The sequence below is a fragment of the Phyllobates terribilis genome, unplaced genomic scaffold, assembly GCF_046119375.1.
Source record: "Phyllobates terribilis strain yellow unplaced genomic scaffold, ASM4611937v1 Scaffold_5__5_contigs__length_657084704, whole genome shotgun sequence".
Lineage (NCBI taxonomy): Eukaryota > Metazoa > Chordata > Amphibia > Anura > Dendrobatidae > Phyllobates > Phyllobates terribilis.
The window spans coordinates 573,701,981-573,717,018 of NW_027362765.1; the positions used below are offsets into that span (position 1 = coordinate 573,701,981).

Here is a 15,038-nt window from a genome sequence, read left to right on the forward strand (position 1 = left end):
ATGTGTTAGTTATGTCTTCTGAGCAGTTTGTCAGCTTTTGGACACCTTTGAAGGTGTTTTCTATGTGTTTCTATGTGTTTTTGTTTGCCTGCCATTGGTTTTAACGGTGTTCGAAGGTGTTCGACGAACAGTTCGACGAACAGTTCGGCGAACACACGGGTGTTCGACGAACCGAACCGAACTCGAACACTACGGGGGTGGCTCAACACTACTCCTTATAACAAGCACATGTATTTATGCACGCCCCATTCAGATAAATAGCCCACTAGTAATACTTGTGCAATAAATCTGCTGTGGGTGAATATATCATAAAGAGTATATAAACTTACAATATTTTTTGCTTTGGATCCTGGATAGTTGCTTGCATTATAAGAAAAGTGCCATGTCCTCTTTCTTTCACATGTTTGCCCCAAGAGTTGTGGAGTTTATTCCACAATGTAGGAGCCAGAAAACGACCAGCAGAGCACTCTGGGAAATAACGGGATTATAGTATCTCGCTCAGGAGCAAACACACTCCAAAGGTGTCGCCCCCTCCAAAGCCCAAATCCATGCGCCAAATATACACAAATGGAGTATGGATATGAGTCAATACAAGAGGAGGCAGGCTATTACACCGGGTAAGTAAGCACAAGGGCGGACATATCATTGGTGCAATGTGAGCAGCCGCACAGGGGCCCAAGAGGTAATGGGGCCCACTTTCACCTTCAAATCAGCAAGCAGGTCCTGTCACAGACACAAAGCGGGGCCCATATACTGTTTTTGCACAGAGGCCATCTTCCATCTGTGTCCGCCACTGAATAAACAAGAAAAAAAAGCAATTGTGAGCTTGGTTACCTTAAAGAGATTATCCACTACTTTTACACTGATGGCCTACCTTTAGAATAGTCCAAATATAATCCAAATGTTAGTCGGCACAACGTGTCTCCAACTGTTGCACATGGGGAATCCAATAAACCAAAGAATAAATAGCCCCGGCACTCTCACGTGTTGAATAAATGCTTCTTTAATGGCAATCCACAGAACTCAGGCTGAGTTCTGTGGATTGCCATTAAAGAAGAATTTATTCAACACTTGAGTGCTAGGGTTATTTATTCTTTGGTTTATCTTTAGAATAGGGCATCAATGTCTGATCGGGCGAGGTCCGACACCCGGCAACCCCGCCGATCAGCTGTTATCGTGGCGGCGGCTGCCAGCCGGAAGTACTTTTGCGGAGCATGGCCGCCTACTTGTAGCGGCTGGGGCTTGTTACTACACATCCACTTTCTATTGCTTTGAATAAGAGGCAGATGTGTAGCACCATGAGGCGGCCACTACAAGTAGATGGCCAAGCTCCACAAGTAAGTACTTCCGGCCGGCGGCCGCAAACACCGATAACAGCTGATCAATGGGGGTGCCAGGTGTTGGACCCCGGCTGATCAGACATTGATGGCCTATCCTATGGATAGGCCATCAATGTAAAAGTAGTGGACAACCCCTTTAAGCATCTCCATAGGAAGCTATTAACAAATAGTTATAGAAGATAACTTTTAAAGGAAAATATTTATCATTATGTATCCTACTCATCTGATTGCCATTTGTTTATTGAAGGGGGAAGGCCGAAGATGCCGCTAACTGGAGGATCGTCCTTGGGAAGCATAACCTCAACCATACAGAACCTACGGAAAAAATTTACAATGTGAAGCGCATATACAGGCATGAACGCTTCCGCTACCCTCACCTGAATGAGCTGGACTATGATATTGCACTGGTCAAGCCTGTAGGAGACATACTAACCACCCACTTTATACAGTATGCTTGCCTTCCAAAGAGAGAAACGACTCTACGCCCAGGTCATTTTTGCTGGGTAACAGGATGGGGAGATACCAGAGGTAACATGTTTGTACTTTCAATAAATGGGAACTCACATTGATTACTTCTTCAAGGGAATCTGTCACCAGGTTTTTGCTACCCCATTTGAGAGCAGCAGAATGTAGGGGTAGAGAACCTGATTCCAGCAATTTATAACTTACTGAGCTGCAGTTTTGATAAAATCGCAGTTTTATCTGCTACAGATATAGTGCCTGGAAAAAGAATTCATACCTCGTGAACTTTTCCCCATTTTTTCATGTTACAGCCAGAAACTTAAATGTATTTTACTGGGATTTTATGTGATATACCAACACTAAGTAGCAAGTAGTTGTAAAGTGTAAATGAAATGATATATGGTTTTCTAATTATTTTAAAACTAAATCTGAAAATTGTGTTGCGCATTTGTACTCAGCCCCCCTGAATCAATACTTTGTAGGACGACATTTCACTGCAATTATTGTTGTAAGTCTTTTTTTTGGGGTATGTCTCTATGAGCTTTGCACATCTAGAGGCTCAAATTTTGGCCCATTCTTCTTTACAACTAGCCCTAGCTCAGTGAGATTGGATGGAAAGTGACTGAGCAACAATTGTCAAGTCTTGCTACAGATTCTCAATGAGATTTAGGTCTGGACTGCGAATGGGTCATTCATACACATATGTTATATTGCCCAAATGCATGTCAGCCATTATGTTTCTGGTATTGTCGCTTACTAAGTCGCCCTGTTATAGTAGACGAGGAGCCTTCCAGTGTGATATTTCATACAGTGTTCTGCCCGGAGGACAATGTGGAGAAGGTGCCTGGTCTGGAGGTGTCACCAGTAAGCACCTGTCCTGCGTGTGGCACTGTATTACCACAATTCAAAAGAATTACTCAATGGGTCATTTAAGTCATTTAAAGTCTCGGGCCCTAATTTCTGCTGTCATTGGAAGAGTGCACCTTGCAGCACAAATTCAATTCCAAGGAGCAGTCCACGGTCTTTGTCACATGAGAGTACAAAGTAGGTCAGCTTTCTTCAAGAAACAATGGTGGCTATTTATTTTCCATCAAGACTGTGGACAAGCCATCATTTTGCAAAAGGCAGTACAATCCATGTGTAACGGAAGCAATTGTGGTAAACTTGGACATGTGGGAGTTGAGTTTCCACGCAAACAGACACGTGAATGCATGTTTCCTGGGCACACATATGGCTAACTGACAAAGCAATATAGGAAGAGGAGTACAGAATTCAGTTCTTTTTGGAATTTCCATACGGCAATTGTATGCTAAAATAAAATATGGCAATAACCAAGGTAATGTAAAAGAAAAAAAATATGGCTAAGAATGTGGTAGCCGCACACAACAGCATCACCACCTCCGGCACCAGCCGACTGGGCAGTAGTACTACCAAATGCACATCACAATTGGCCTCCTTTCCCACTAGCAAGCTTATTAGTATAGAGCAAATGGAAGGTGCATCGTTCATCTCAGTCAAAGCATGATAATGTGACCACTGACAGTGACACCTTCAGTTTGAGTCAATGTTTGGTACAAGTTCTCTGCCGCCCTAAAATAGCTGTTGCATTTCCTCCCTCAGCTGTTATAAAAGCTATGGCAGTCCATTCCTTATTGACTGCACTATATCATGTGGTCATGACGGAAGTCATGTTAGCCTTCTGTGGCTGATGCAGTCTTCTGCTATGGGTAAAATGGAGGCAGGTATTTTTTGGGTGATTCAGTCGAATCACAAATTGTTCGCATTCACAAGAAAAATCACATTTCCTAAAATTTTACATGAATTTGATTCGTATTGAATGGAATGGCTCATCTCTAACTTCCAAGTAAGCAGCTGTTTCAGTATTCCATATAACAGCCATTCAAGAAAAGTTTTTTCCAGGCATTGTTCTTTTAGGTGTTTGGTAGTGCTGGATTACAAGACTCTGGTGCTAATAATGGTACTGTAATCTCATGATGGTTTTTTCAGCTTCTTAGACGCCGTCAATGTGGAACCTCATTTTATACAATCTCTATGTGTTTTGTATTTTTTGAACAAGGTGGAAAAGAGAACCTTACACTGTCAGAAGTTCTGAATCAAGCCAAGCTGCCAATTATTGATACGAAAACATGCAAACAGAAAAAATTCTGGGGTGAAAGGGTTCGGGAGTCAATGATCTGTGCTGGCTTTCGAGACATTGGAGGATCCCCTGCTGCCTGCCAGGTAATTTGCACATCATACTTTCTTAGTTGTTAAAGTGTACCTGTCATTTGGATGGAAATTTAAAAAACATGAAAATCCTACATAGCGCGTTAGGCTAGATTCATACACATAAAGTGCCCTTTGCTGGTTTTGTTGGCTTCCCTGAAAAAAAAATGATTCCTGGGTCAACTGAGTCACTTTGGACACTGTCTGGCCTCTGTCCTGGCAGTATGTATCGCTTTCAGACAAAAACGTAGCAGACCACGTTTCTTTGCATGCATGAAAAAGATGAACACTGGACGAAGGCCAAAAATGTCCACACTGACTCCGTCGGCTTCATTGAATTGAATAACTCCCTCTAGGATTGTCAGAATCTTATTATCCAGGGATTCCAACAGAAATCCTGGCATAGTGTTCAGCAGAGAGCAGAGTGTGTGTGAACCTAATCATACTTGTGTTTTCTGCCACTTTTGATGCCACCTTGTTGTTTTTAATGCCTCACCCAACTGCTTGATCATCTGACAGCATCACTTGAAGTTCTCTCATACGTAATGAGTGTTTACTCTGCTAGCTGAGCATGCCAGCACAATGTTCTCCAACTTCTTTCCCATTAGTACCCACAATGCACTGCTAACGTACAATGAAAAATAAAGGCAAGTGCGATACAGGGTGGGGAACGTAATAAGACTGGGATGAAGAGACAACAGGAGAATAGAAATGCAAATATCTAATAAGTAACAAGGAGGCAAATGGAAAATGTGGAGAGGTTTCACACACAGCAGACGTGGAGGAGGAGAGCAGGGGAGAAAAGAGGTGCGGATAGGATTTAAATTAACAGGTAAATGAAAAATCACAGAGGAAAGTCTGATCCTACTACGATAAAAAGTCCAGCAGTTTACTACCAACTCTAATACACAGTATGGCACCATTACTGCAGACAGAGAACAGACTCATCTCTCCTGCTTGGCTCAAACTATAGGGAGATCAGTCTTGACGCCAAGTAGTGGACAGCAAACTGCAATGAATGTAGACACCATATGGCCACACTTTTAATACAACTTTTCATGTCCCAAAAATTTTTTAATAAAGAAAATAAATCATATTTATAATAGTGGATAAATAGGTAATATAATCAGCATAAGTTTGTTGAAATGACAGTGACCAATGATTTATGCCCTTTAATACTCCATTTTTAGTACCTACACTAAAACTAAAAGAAAAAAAGGGCCTAGCTAACCTTTTGGCATGAAGTATAAAATATTTTTGAATGCATTTTTATATAAAAGTCACAAAATAGTCATATATCCTACACAGGTCAAAGCTGTCTTACAAAGGCCTAGAACAAATACAGTTCTGTTGCAACCTAAATTTGTAACATGTATTTAAAGTCACAATTTGGGCAAAATTGTACATTGTGCAGCATTTTACACATTGGACTCCAACTCTTTTCTCCATTAGGAAGTGTAGTAAATATGCTTATAAAATTGCACTAGCTCGATATGCATCAAATTTATCATTAAGGTGCAATATTAGATAAATATGAATTTTTAAATTGCATTCCCCTCCCCGGGAGCCAAGAGGTATCAGTTTACAGGAGGCCTAAGTTTGTCCACCTGCCATCCCGACCCTAAATGACAAACAGTCATGAGTGATAATGTGCTGGAGCAGATCTAAGTGTGATGAACTGACAGTTTTCATCTCCAGCAGATAAGTATGGGCTATGTTTATTTTACATTGTGAATGCAATATTTAAGAAGGGGTTTCCTAGTAGTGCATAATCCCTTTAAGGCCCATGCAGGTCTGATTACTAAGGGGTTAATGTACAGTCATGGCCAAAAGTTTTGAGAATGACACCAAAATTATATTTTCACATGATCTGCTGGCCTCTGGTTTTTATTAGTGTTTGTCTGATGTTTATATCACATACAGAAATATAATTGCAATCATATTATGAGTACCAATAGGTTATATTGACAGTTAGAATGAGTTAATGCAGCAAGTCAATATTTGCAGTGTTGCCCCTTCTTCTTCAAGACCTCTGTAATTCTCCCTGGCATGCTCTCAATCAACTTTTGGACCAAATCCTGACTGATAGCAGTCCATTCTTGCATAATCAATGCTTGCATTTTGCCAGAATTTGTTGGTTTTTGTTTGTTCACCCGTCTCTTGATGATTGACCACAAGTTCTCAATGGGATTAAGATCTGGGGAGTTTCCAGGCCATGGACCCAAAATCTCTATGTTTTGTTCCATGAGCCATTTAGTTATCACCTTTGCTTTATGGCAAGGTGCTCCATCATGCTGGAAAAGGCATTGTTGGGCGCCAAACTGCTCTTGGACGGTTGGGAGAAGTTGCTCTTGGACGACATTCTGGTACCATTCTTTATTCATGGCTGTGTTTTTAGGCAAGACTGTGAGTGAGCCGATTCCCTTGGATGAGAAGCAACCCCACACATGAATGGTTTCAGGATGCTTTACAGTTGGCATGAGACAAGACTGGTGGTAGCGCTCACCTCTTCTTCTCCAAATAAGCTGTTTTCCAGATGTCCCAAACAATCGAAAAGGGGATTCATCAGAGAAAATGACTTTGCCCCAGTCCTCAGCAGTCCACTCCCTGTACCTTTTGCAGAATATCAGTCGGTCCCTGATGTTTTTTCTGGAGAGAAGTGGCTTCTTTGCTGCCCTCCTTGAAACCAGCCCTTGCTCAAAGAGTCTCCGCCTCACAGTGCGTGCAGAAGCACTCACACCAGCCTGCTGCCATTCCTGAGCAAGCTCTGCACTGCTGGTAGTCCGATCCCGCAGCTGAAACAGTTTTAAGATACGGTCCTGGCGCTTACTGGTCTTTCTTGGGCGGCCTGGAGCCTTTTTGACAACAATGGAAGCTCTCTCCTTGAAGTTCTTGATGATGCGATAGATTGTTGACTGAGGTGCAATCTTTGTAGCTGCGATACTCTTCCCTGTTAGGCCATTTTTGTGCAGTGCAATGATGGCTGCACGTGTTTCTTTAGAGATAACCATGGTTAACTGAAGAGAAACAATGATACCAAGAACCAGCCTCCTTTTAAAGTGTCCAGTGATGTCATTCTTACTTAATCATGACTGATTGATCGCCAGCCCTATCCTCATCAACACCCACACCTGTGTTAATGGATCAATCACTAAAACGAAGTTAGCTGCTCCTTTTAAGGCAGGACTGCAATGATGTTGAAATGTGTTTTGGGGGTTAAAGTTCATTTTCTGGGCAAATATTGACTTTGCAAGTACAGTAATTGCTGTTAAGCTGATCACTCTTTGACATTCAGGAGTATATGCAAATTGCCATTACAAAAAATGAAGCAGTAAACTTTGGAAAAATTACTATTTGTCTCATTCTCAATACTTTTGGCCATGACTGTAATACTGGGAAAATGTTGATCGGACCACCATTTTTAGGAAGACATGTAAGTTTTCAACATTAGTGATAATGGCTCTGACTTCATTGGCGTTAGAATGTAAAAGTGCCCTAACTCATTCGATAACTGCCAAACCGTTCAGCTGACGACTGTCCCAGCTTGGCTTGGTCATTTGAGTATCTTCAAATGGAAGAGGAGAGTAAATTGTTGCCAGACACCTTTGGTGGCAGCTTATCGTCTGGAAAAGCAAAATGATTGTGTGTTGTTGAAATTCAAGGTCCTGATTCTTTTCTTTACCGATAACAGTCTGGGAGAGTTAGGAGGCCCCATTACACATTCAATGGTTATTCAGCTCCTCTCTTTAAACAGAACCTGATGGCTGATACATGTTGCAGTGCATTGGGCAGCATGTATTAGCCACTGGCTGTACAAGCCAGTAAAAAATACTTTTAACAGACGCTGGGGACCGAGCCACGCAGCAGATTAGTCGGACAGGCAGGTCCCCGGCTTCTCTTGGCCTGCTGCCTTGGATAAGTTTCTACCTACGTGTGTGAATAGGCAAAGACTTGTAAGTCACTGGCAATGGGCAGGGAGAAGCCGCCGGGGACCCGCCTGTTTAACTAGTCGGCTGTGCGCCTCGGTCTACGGTGGCTATTAAGAGTATGTTTTTCTCGGAAACTCCACAGTATTTCAGAGTCAAACATACCTGGCTGAGGTCATACAGGCAGTGCATGATACATGCTTCCCACGGATTGGGCAGCATGTATCAGCTGAAAGGTTCACTTTAAGGTGCATTGGGGCTCTAATCAATAGCATTAATTCTCTTACTAATTTTCTTTGATCATAGGATAGTGTACTGCTTATTTAGATCATTCATTATATATTATGTTGCTGGAGTTTCATAAAAGTCTCCTGATCAATGAAGAACATTACTTATATGTTAATGTTTTTTTCTAACCACTGGTCCTTAAAATATACACATACAGATACATCATACATCCCTCACAGAATATAATGACACGCCCCCTGGGCCGTGTGTGGGGGAATACCCGGAGCCGTGGCTCAGGGTGGTCAAACCAGTGGCGGATCTGTTTCTTTGGTTTTGTAATGTTTAAATGTCCGACTACGCCACCCGTGGATTGCGGTCACTGAGAACCGCCGCTGCGGAGCAGACCGCTGAAACTGATGTTGTGTGCGCAGCAGAGGGTAGTATAACTCCCCACGGGAGGAGTATAGCCTCAGGGCAGCGAGTGCAGATGATGGGGGTGATGGTGCGCGGGAGCAACAGTAATGACTCAGAGTCCAGTGATGCAGTCCAGGGTCTTTACTCACAGTTTTACACTCCAAGCCACTTCTGCAGGTAATGGCTGCCCACGTCGTACTGTGCTCACCAGGTGAGGGGCTCGGCCAACTCCCAGGTACCTTTGGAATGCTTTTCAGGACCCCCTTCGTGTGTCCTTTCTCTGGCCCGTCGTACCCCACAATTGACCACGTTTCTGTCCAGCTGCCTCGGGCCTTGGCGGGCAAACGTATGTTCCGTTTCCCTGGGCCCTATATGGTGCCTTCCTAACGGGTGTAGTGAGGGGCCGTAACACGTGCAATGCCACGGCCTCCGGTTACTAGCTGAGGGTAGTTGCTCTCCTCCACTAGATGAGGGATCCGGTTCCCTTTCTTGGCCTGACCCCCCTACTCTGGTAGCGGCGGGCGTACGGTGGTGACTGGCCGGTCCGCACCCCTGGGGTCCCTTCACTCCACTCTTGGAGCCTCCTCCGTTCCTCTCCTCTCCATTCTTCTCCTCCAGGCCCAGGCCTTGTGACTTTGCCTGCCCGCGGAGCAGAGCTCGTACAGAGCCCCTGCTCCCTGTCTTCTTCTCTCTCTGCTCTCTCACCTCTCTCTCTAACTCCAAGATGGTGCCCACCTTATATACTCCTACTTTTCAGTGCACCCGGAATCTGCTCTCCCCACCCACACACTACCGGGTTCCCCCTTTCTAGGTGTTCCCTCCCCCCACTCCAGCCAGGGACAGGGACAGTTGTGCTCACTCTTGGGAGCATTGTCGCCCTGCCCCCCGGAAATGTGGTGTAGTGCATGTGGGTGTTAGGGTCCTGAGCCACACTCCATCCTTACCTGGAAGTGAGATATCACACCTGGGTGAGATGCAATACGTCTGTATCGACCGAACCCTCGGGGCGCTACAATAACATATTGTATTTGCAAAGTCAAAAAACAAAATCATTGTTTTCCATAAATTGACAGAGAACATCACTGTATTCCCCAATTATCACATTCCTTTCCATCAGACAAATCTCATTCCAGCATCGTACTCTTGGCTGAACTACAAGTGATACTCCACTGTCTTTATCTACCTTTACCCATTTCTTTTCACTTACTCAGACCTTTAGGCATTCTCACTGGTTGTCAGCTCATACAGGGGATAACACACAACCACTCTCAGACATACCAAGAACTGGAGTGAAATTCCTGGGAGGCTTATATGCGCCAAAATGGTGACTCATCCTGCAATAAAAGCCCTTTACATAGTTTTGTCAGTAGTAATTAAGAAGTTATGGAGCTCAGAATATGGTAACACCAAAACATGATGATTAAGTATTTCTAAAAGTGGGTATTGTAAAACATAAAAAACTATTTCAATTTGGTATGGCAATAATCATACTGTCCAAGTTATCAGTAATGCTGCTCAGTGAACACAAAATCAAAACCTGAAAACAATATTGGAGTTATATTTTTCCCCACTGTTCACCCCCATAAAACAGCAAAAGTTTTGATACCGAAAAATGTTGTCATAATCCAATTCAATAATGGCCCAGGCAATTAATATACCCAACGATTTTTCACCAAAAAAACTGCTACACTCCATAGGTGACCTCCATACATTCAGCAGAGATTATGACATTTTGGACCCCTGTCCTGCATATTGGACTAGTGAATAAGCTAAAGTTTACGCAACACTGGAGCACAGATATTGTTATGATACTGGTGGAACATGGCTGGAATCCGATGGCCGGAGACACACGAGCAGGGACAGCAAGTGTAGTTGGAGTTCTTGGTTGTAGCAATGGAGATCATAGGAAATAATCAAGAAAGCAGTTGGAATAGTCTGGGTAAGACAATTCTAGAAGCTGGAGACTGGAACTAGAAAGAAGGCTAGACACAATACTCAAGCAATGAGTGAATGTTCCATGTGGCTTTAAGTAGGCCCAAACAGGAAACAAGAAGACATCCACAGGTTCAGAATCTGTCATCTTAGTAAACAGGACACAATAACAGCCTCGAATGGTAAGGAGTGGAATTGTAGCATAATTTAGTAGAGTGAATAACAGCAGCCACTAGTGGTCAATATGCAAAAGAACAACAGAATCCTGACATATTTTATATTGAACCCAATTTACTGAATTGTCATGTCCATGCAGCAAACAAAGATGAAGCACCAAAATCACCAAATTATGTCTCAAATGTGTATGGGTCTCTTTTACTAATTTGTCATGCTAAAACCAAAATAAATGAACTGGAACATAAGTTGGTATGCATGCAACATGTAGGCGCATGTTCACACTGGCTCGGCCCTTATTCACATTTATGTCATTTGACATATGGTAAGGTTTTAATACTAGAGGTTAGGATCGTCCCGAGTAGGGTCACCTTGATGTGGTGGGATGGCTTTTATGGTTTTTGATCAAAATAATGTTAATTAAGTACCCCATGATATTTTCATGCACTATTGCTATTTATTTACTTACTGCAGGGTATTTGCTCATTTTATTTTAGGTTTTGTCTAATTAGTCATGATGTATGTCCAGGAAAAAGATTAGGGGCCACATCTAGCGTGTTTTGAATAACAGAAACACAAACTTTTTGCCAGCTGGGTACAATATACTTGGCACTGAAATTACACGTGTGTAAAAAATGCAAATTACATTCTGCAACATTTACTGTGCTCTACTTCCTGGAATGCACCTGTGGGGTCTAAATGCTTACTACACCCCTATGTGAATTCAATCAGAGGTAAAGTTTCCAAAATTGGGGTGATTTCTGTGCAGCCTCTACTGTGCTGGTAACTTAGAGACTCTGCAAATGCGATAAGGCCCCTGAATACTATTCGCCCACCAGTTTGCCACCACATATTTGCCTTACTTGGGGACATTTACATAACAAAAGTGTTTTTTTTTTTCCTCTTACTTTTTTGAAAATTAAAAATTTGGGGCTGAACTATTTAGGGTTTTCTGCTGTTCTGGCAGGGAATCCAAATGCTTCAAATGCAGCAGAGTGCTCACAAACTATTCCAGCAAAATCTGCATTCCAAAAGCCAAATGGTGGTTCTTTATCTGTGAGCCTTACCATGTTCCCAAACTGTAGTTTCTGATCACATATGAGGTATTATCACACTTGAGAGTAGTAATGTGAGTACAAATAATGTATGTTTTTTCTCCTACACTTTGTGGTGATAATGAAAAATTTGGGGCTAAAACTAAATTTTAGTGGGGAAAAAAATAGAATTTTTACATTTTTCATTCCACTTTGCATGAAGCACTTGATTGGGTTAACATTAGAGTTGAACAGATTTGCAGGACCCAGGTCTGGCATCCATGTCAGTACTTCATAGCAGTTGAAAATCATTACGTCGCTAGGGCCTAGTAATATCAAGAGGAGCCCAAGATGCCATCATTCAAGTACTGGCTGAAGAAGTATGACTGTTTTAATGGTTTAAAAATTTGAAGATTGCTAATTTTCTACATTTCTTTGTCAAATTTGAGATGTTTTCCTAAATAAAGGCGAAGAATAGCGACCTAAATTTACCACCAACAGGAATCTCAGAATCACTGGGATAGGTAGAAGCGTTCCAAAGTATATGTACATTAAGTGACATACGTCAGATTGTCAGATATGTCCAATTTGAAAAAATAGGACTGTATCCTTATGCAGAATAGCCAAAACCTGAAGTGACAGGAAGGATTAAAGTCCCTTGAACTATCACAAAAAAGCTAGCAATTGCTTTTTAATACAATATTGAAATTAAAAAATAAAATCAACAATCTAATAGCATTATTTAGAAAAATCTGAGTTATCTTTTATTTTTATAAAAATGTACAGCTCCTATATCGTTTCCACAGAAGCTGTCAGCTGATGTGCTAGACTCAATAGGAAATTTTCTAGTTTTTCAAGGATATGTTGACTTCCCATGGTCTGCTTGGGATAAGTTGGCCATAAACTGCTAGACAGGTAAGATGGGTCTGTCATTAAAGCTCCCACTTCACTGGCACAACTTCTAAATAAAATGTTCTGGTTCCAAATGTTTGTGGAATTCTTAAAATATGTAGTAAACTGCTCATATGCCTGTTAAATTTTGAGGGTTTTTTTTTCACTCTATACTATTATCATAACATGCAGAAGCATATATGACATGAAGACTTTGTTGTCTACAGGGTGACTCAGGAGGACCTCTTGTATGTCAAAATGGACGAGAAAGATGGGAAGTCCATGGTATCGTCAGCTTCGGACCCATAGGTTGCACGGTAGAGAACAAACCAAGTGTCTTCACTAGGACTTCAACATATATACCTTGGATTGAGGCCACAAGGATTCGCGATTACTTCTTACACTAATAGAAGGAGCAAAAGTTCAATGTTGCCACCTGTTCAAATCTTGGATTGTAAAAGGGATTTATGCTTTTTTCTTCATAGCAGGGATATAGTCTTATCAAACAAAACACCTTGTATGTAAACCATCTTCACCAATGTTCAAATTGCAGTTGTGTGTAGTATGAAAGATACGGTACTTGTAGAACAAAAGTGAATAATAAGATGTGCTTCGTTTTAATGCGGGGTGGGTAAGTTGGAGGCAGTGGCCAAGCGCGGGGGATGGTTTCCCCTGGCATTTAATGCTATGGGGCCATAAAATTTCACCCATAGCCATCACTACCTCTCCTTCTTGAAGCAGCACAGAGACACAGTGAGTGCCTGTCCAGTGGCCAGTGAACTAGATGCTAGCCAGTGGCAGCTTTGACATCTTCTTTGGTGTCACAGGTTCCTATGCAGAGTGCAGAAGTCAAAATAAGTTTACCATCGGCTGCTACGCTCTGCAATATGCAATGACCGAGATGATAAAGCTCTCAGTATAATAAAGTGAGCTCTGTCATCTTGGTCACTGCAGAGCACAGCAGTCGATGACAATATCACCCTGACTATTGCGCTTTGCATAGGCAGCGATCAGGATCACGAAACCTGTACTATGCTCTCCCACAGCTCCTTTATACCCATCTCTTCTCTCACTTGTAATTTTTTGACAAGAATAACAGAGACCTGCTTGGAAAGCGGTCTCAAATTTTAAAAAATTGTCTCCTGTAAAAAAAGAAAAATTACTAACATTATATTATACTTTAAAGTTGTTACATACCTTTCCAACCCTAACTAGTGCTATAGTTAGGACTAGAGTTTGGATTACGGTCAGGGTTTTGACGAGGGCTAGAACTAAGGTTAGGAGCAATGCTAAGGATAGGGTTAAAAAACACAAAATTGTAATAAAAAATAACGATATACCGTAACTTTCTTTTTAAAATTTTATGTTCAGAAAAAAAAACTAATTGGCGGTTGTGTTCTAGTTATTACTCCATAGTTGTGATTGGCATTACAAAAAAGTTAATATTACCACTAAAGTGACTGTTTGCAGTGTGGTTCGTTGAGTCAGAAAAGTGATGTCAGTTTCTACACTGATTATATACAATTTAAAATACTAAAGAACAAGAGCAAATTGCAGACTTAAAAGATCAAGCTGCTGGATTTTTAGTCTTCTTTATGTATTAATATAATCTTGTGTCTACAAAGTACCAGCATTTTATTTAGCACTCCAAGTTAATGTCATTATCAGGAGCAGTCACTTTATCATGAATTTGTATTTTATGTCTACATAAGTGCACAGATGATACCACATATTGAATGTCTATAAAATATTACAAAATGTTAAAACGTAACTTACCAAACAAAATTTGTTAAGGCATTTATTTTTTTTTTCCCAATACTTACCTAACTAATGGCTACATTTATTTATATATATATATCTTATGCGAGAAAACTATAAACTCTTAGGGGTAGAGGTGAGCAGATCTTTTGAAATTTGAATTCGCTGACTTTGCCAAATTTTCCCCAAAAGACTCACAGTGAATAAATTTGCGTGGATTTCAATACTGAAAAGCTTGTAATTTCTCATAAAATACACGTGGGGAAGAGGAGAGGTAGAGGACCCCACCTATCATAGGAGCTTACACTCTGCAGGAGAGAGAGAGAGGACTCTGCTGACCATAAGAGCTTACACTCTACAGGAGAGAGAGAGAGGACTCTCCTCGCCATAAGAGCTTACACTCTACAGGAGGGAGAGAGAGGACTCTGCTGACCATAAGAGCTTACACTCTACAGGAGAGAGAGAGGACTCTGCTGACCATAAGAGCTTACACTCTACAGGAGAGAGAGAGAGGACTCTCCTCGCCATAAGAGCTTACACTCTACAGGAGAGAGAGAGAGGACTCTGCTGACCATAAGAGCTTACACTCTACAGGAGAGAGAGAGGACTCTGCTGACCATAAGAGCTTACACTCTACAGGAGAGAGAGAGAGG

At 41.7% G+C, this 15,038-nt stretch overlaps 1 protein-coding gene across 1 annotated transcript in view; it reads left to right on the top strand.

Annotated features, from left to right (window-relative positions):
- The window catches only part of LOC141271348 (elastase-1-like), a 56,884-nt gene extending 43,411 nt beyond the window's left edge, over positions 1-13,473 (top strand). The window contains exons 4-6 of the mRNA XM_073681453.1: positions 1,588-1,868; positions 3,880-4,043; positions 12,855-13,473. Coding sequence (XP_073537554.1) covers positions 1,588-1,868; positions 3,880-4,043; positions 12,855-13,034 — 625 coding nt within the window. The 3' untranslated portion in view covers positions 13,035-13,473. The remainder of the gene's footprint in view (positions 1-1,587; positions 1,869-3,879; positions 4,044-12,854) is intronic.
- Positions 13,474-15,038: the final 1,565 nt, after the last annotated feature.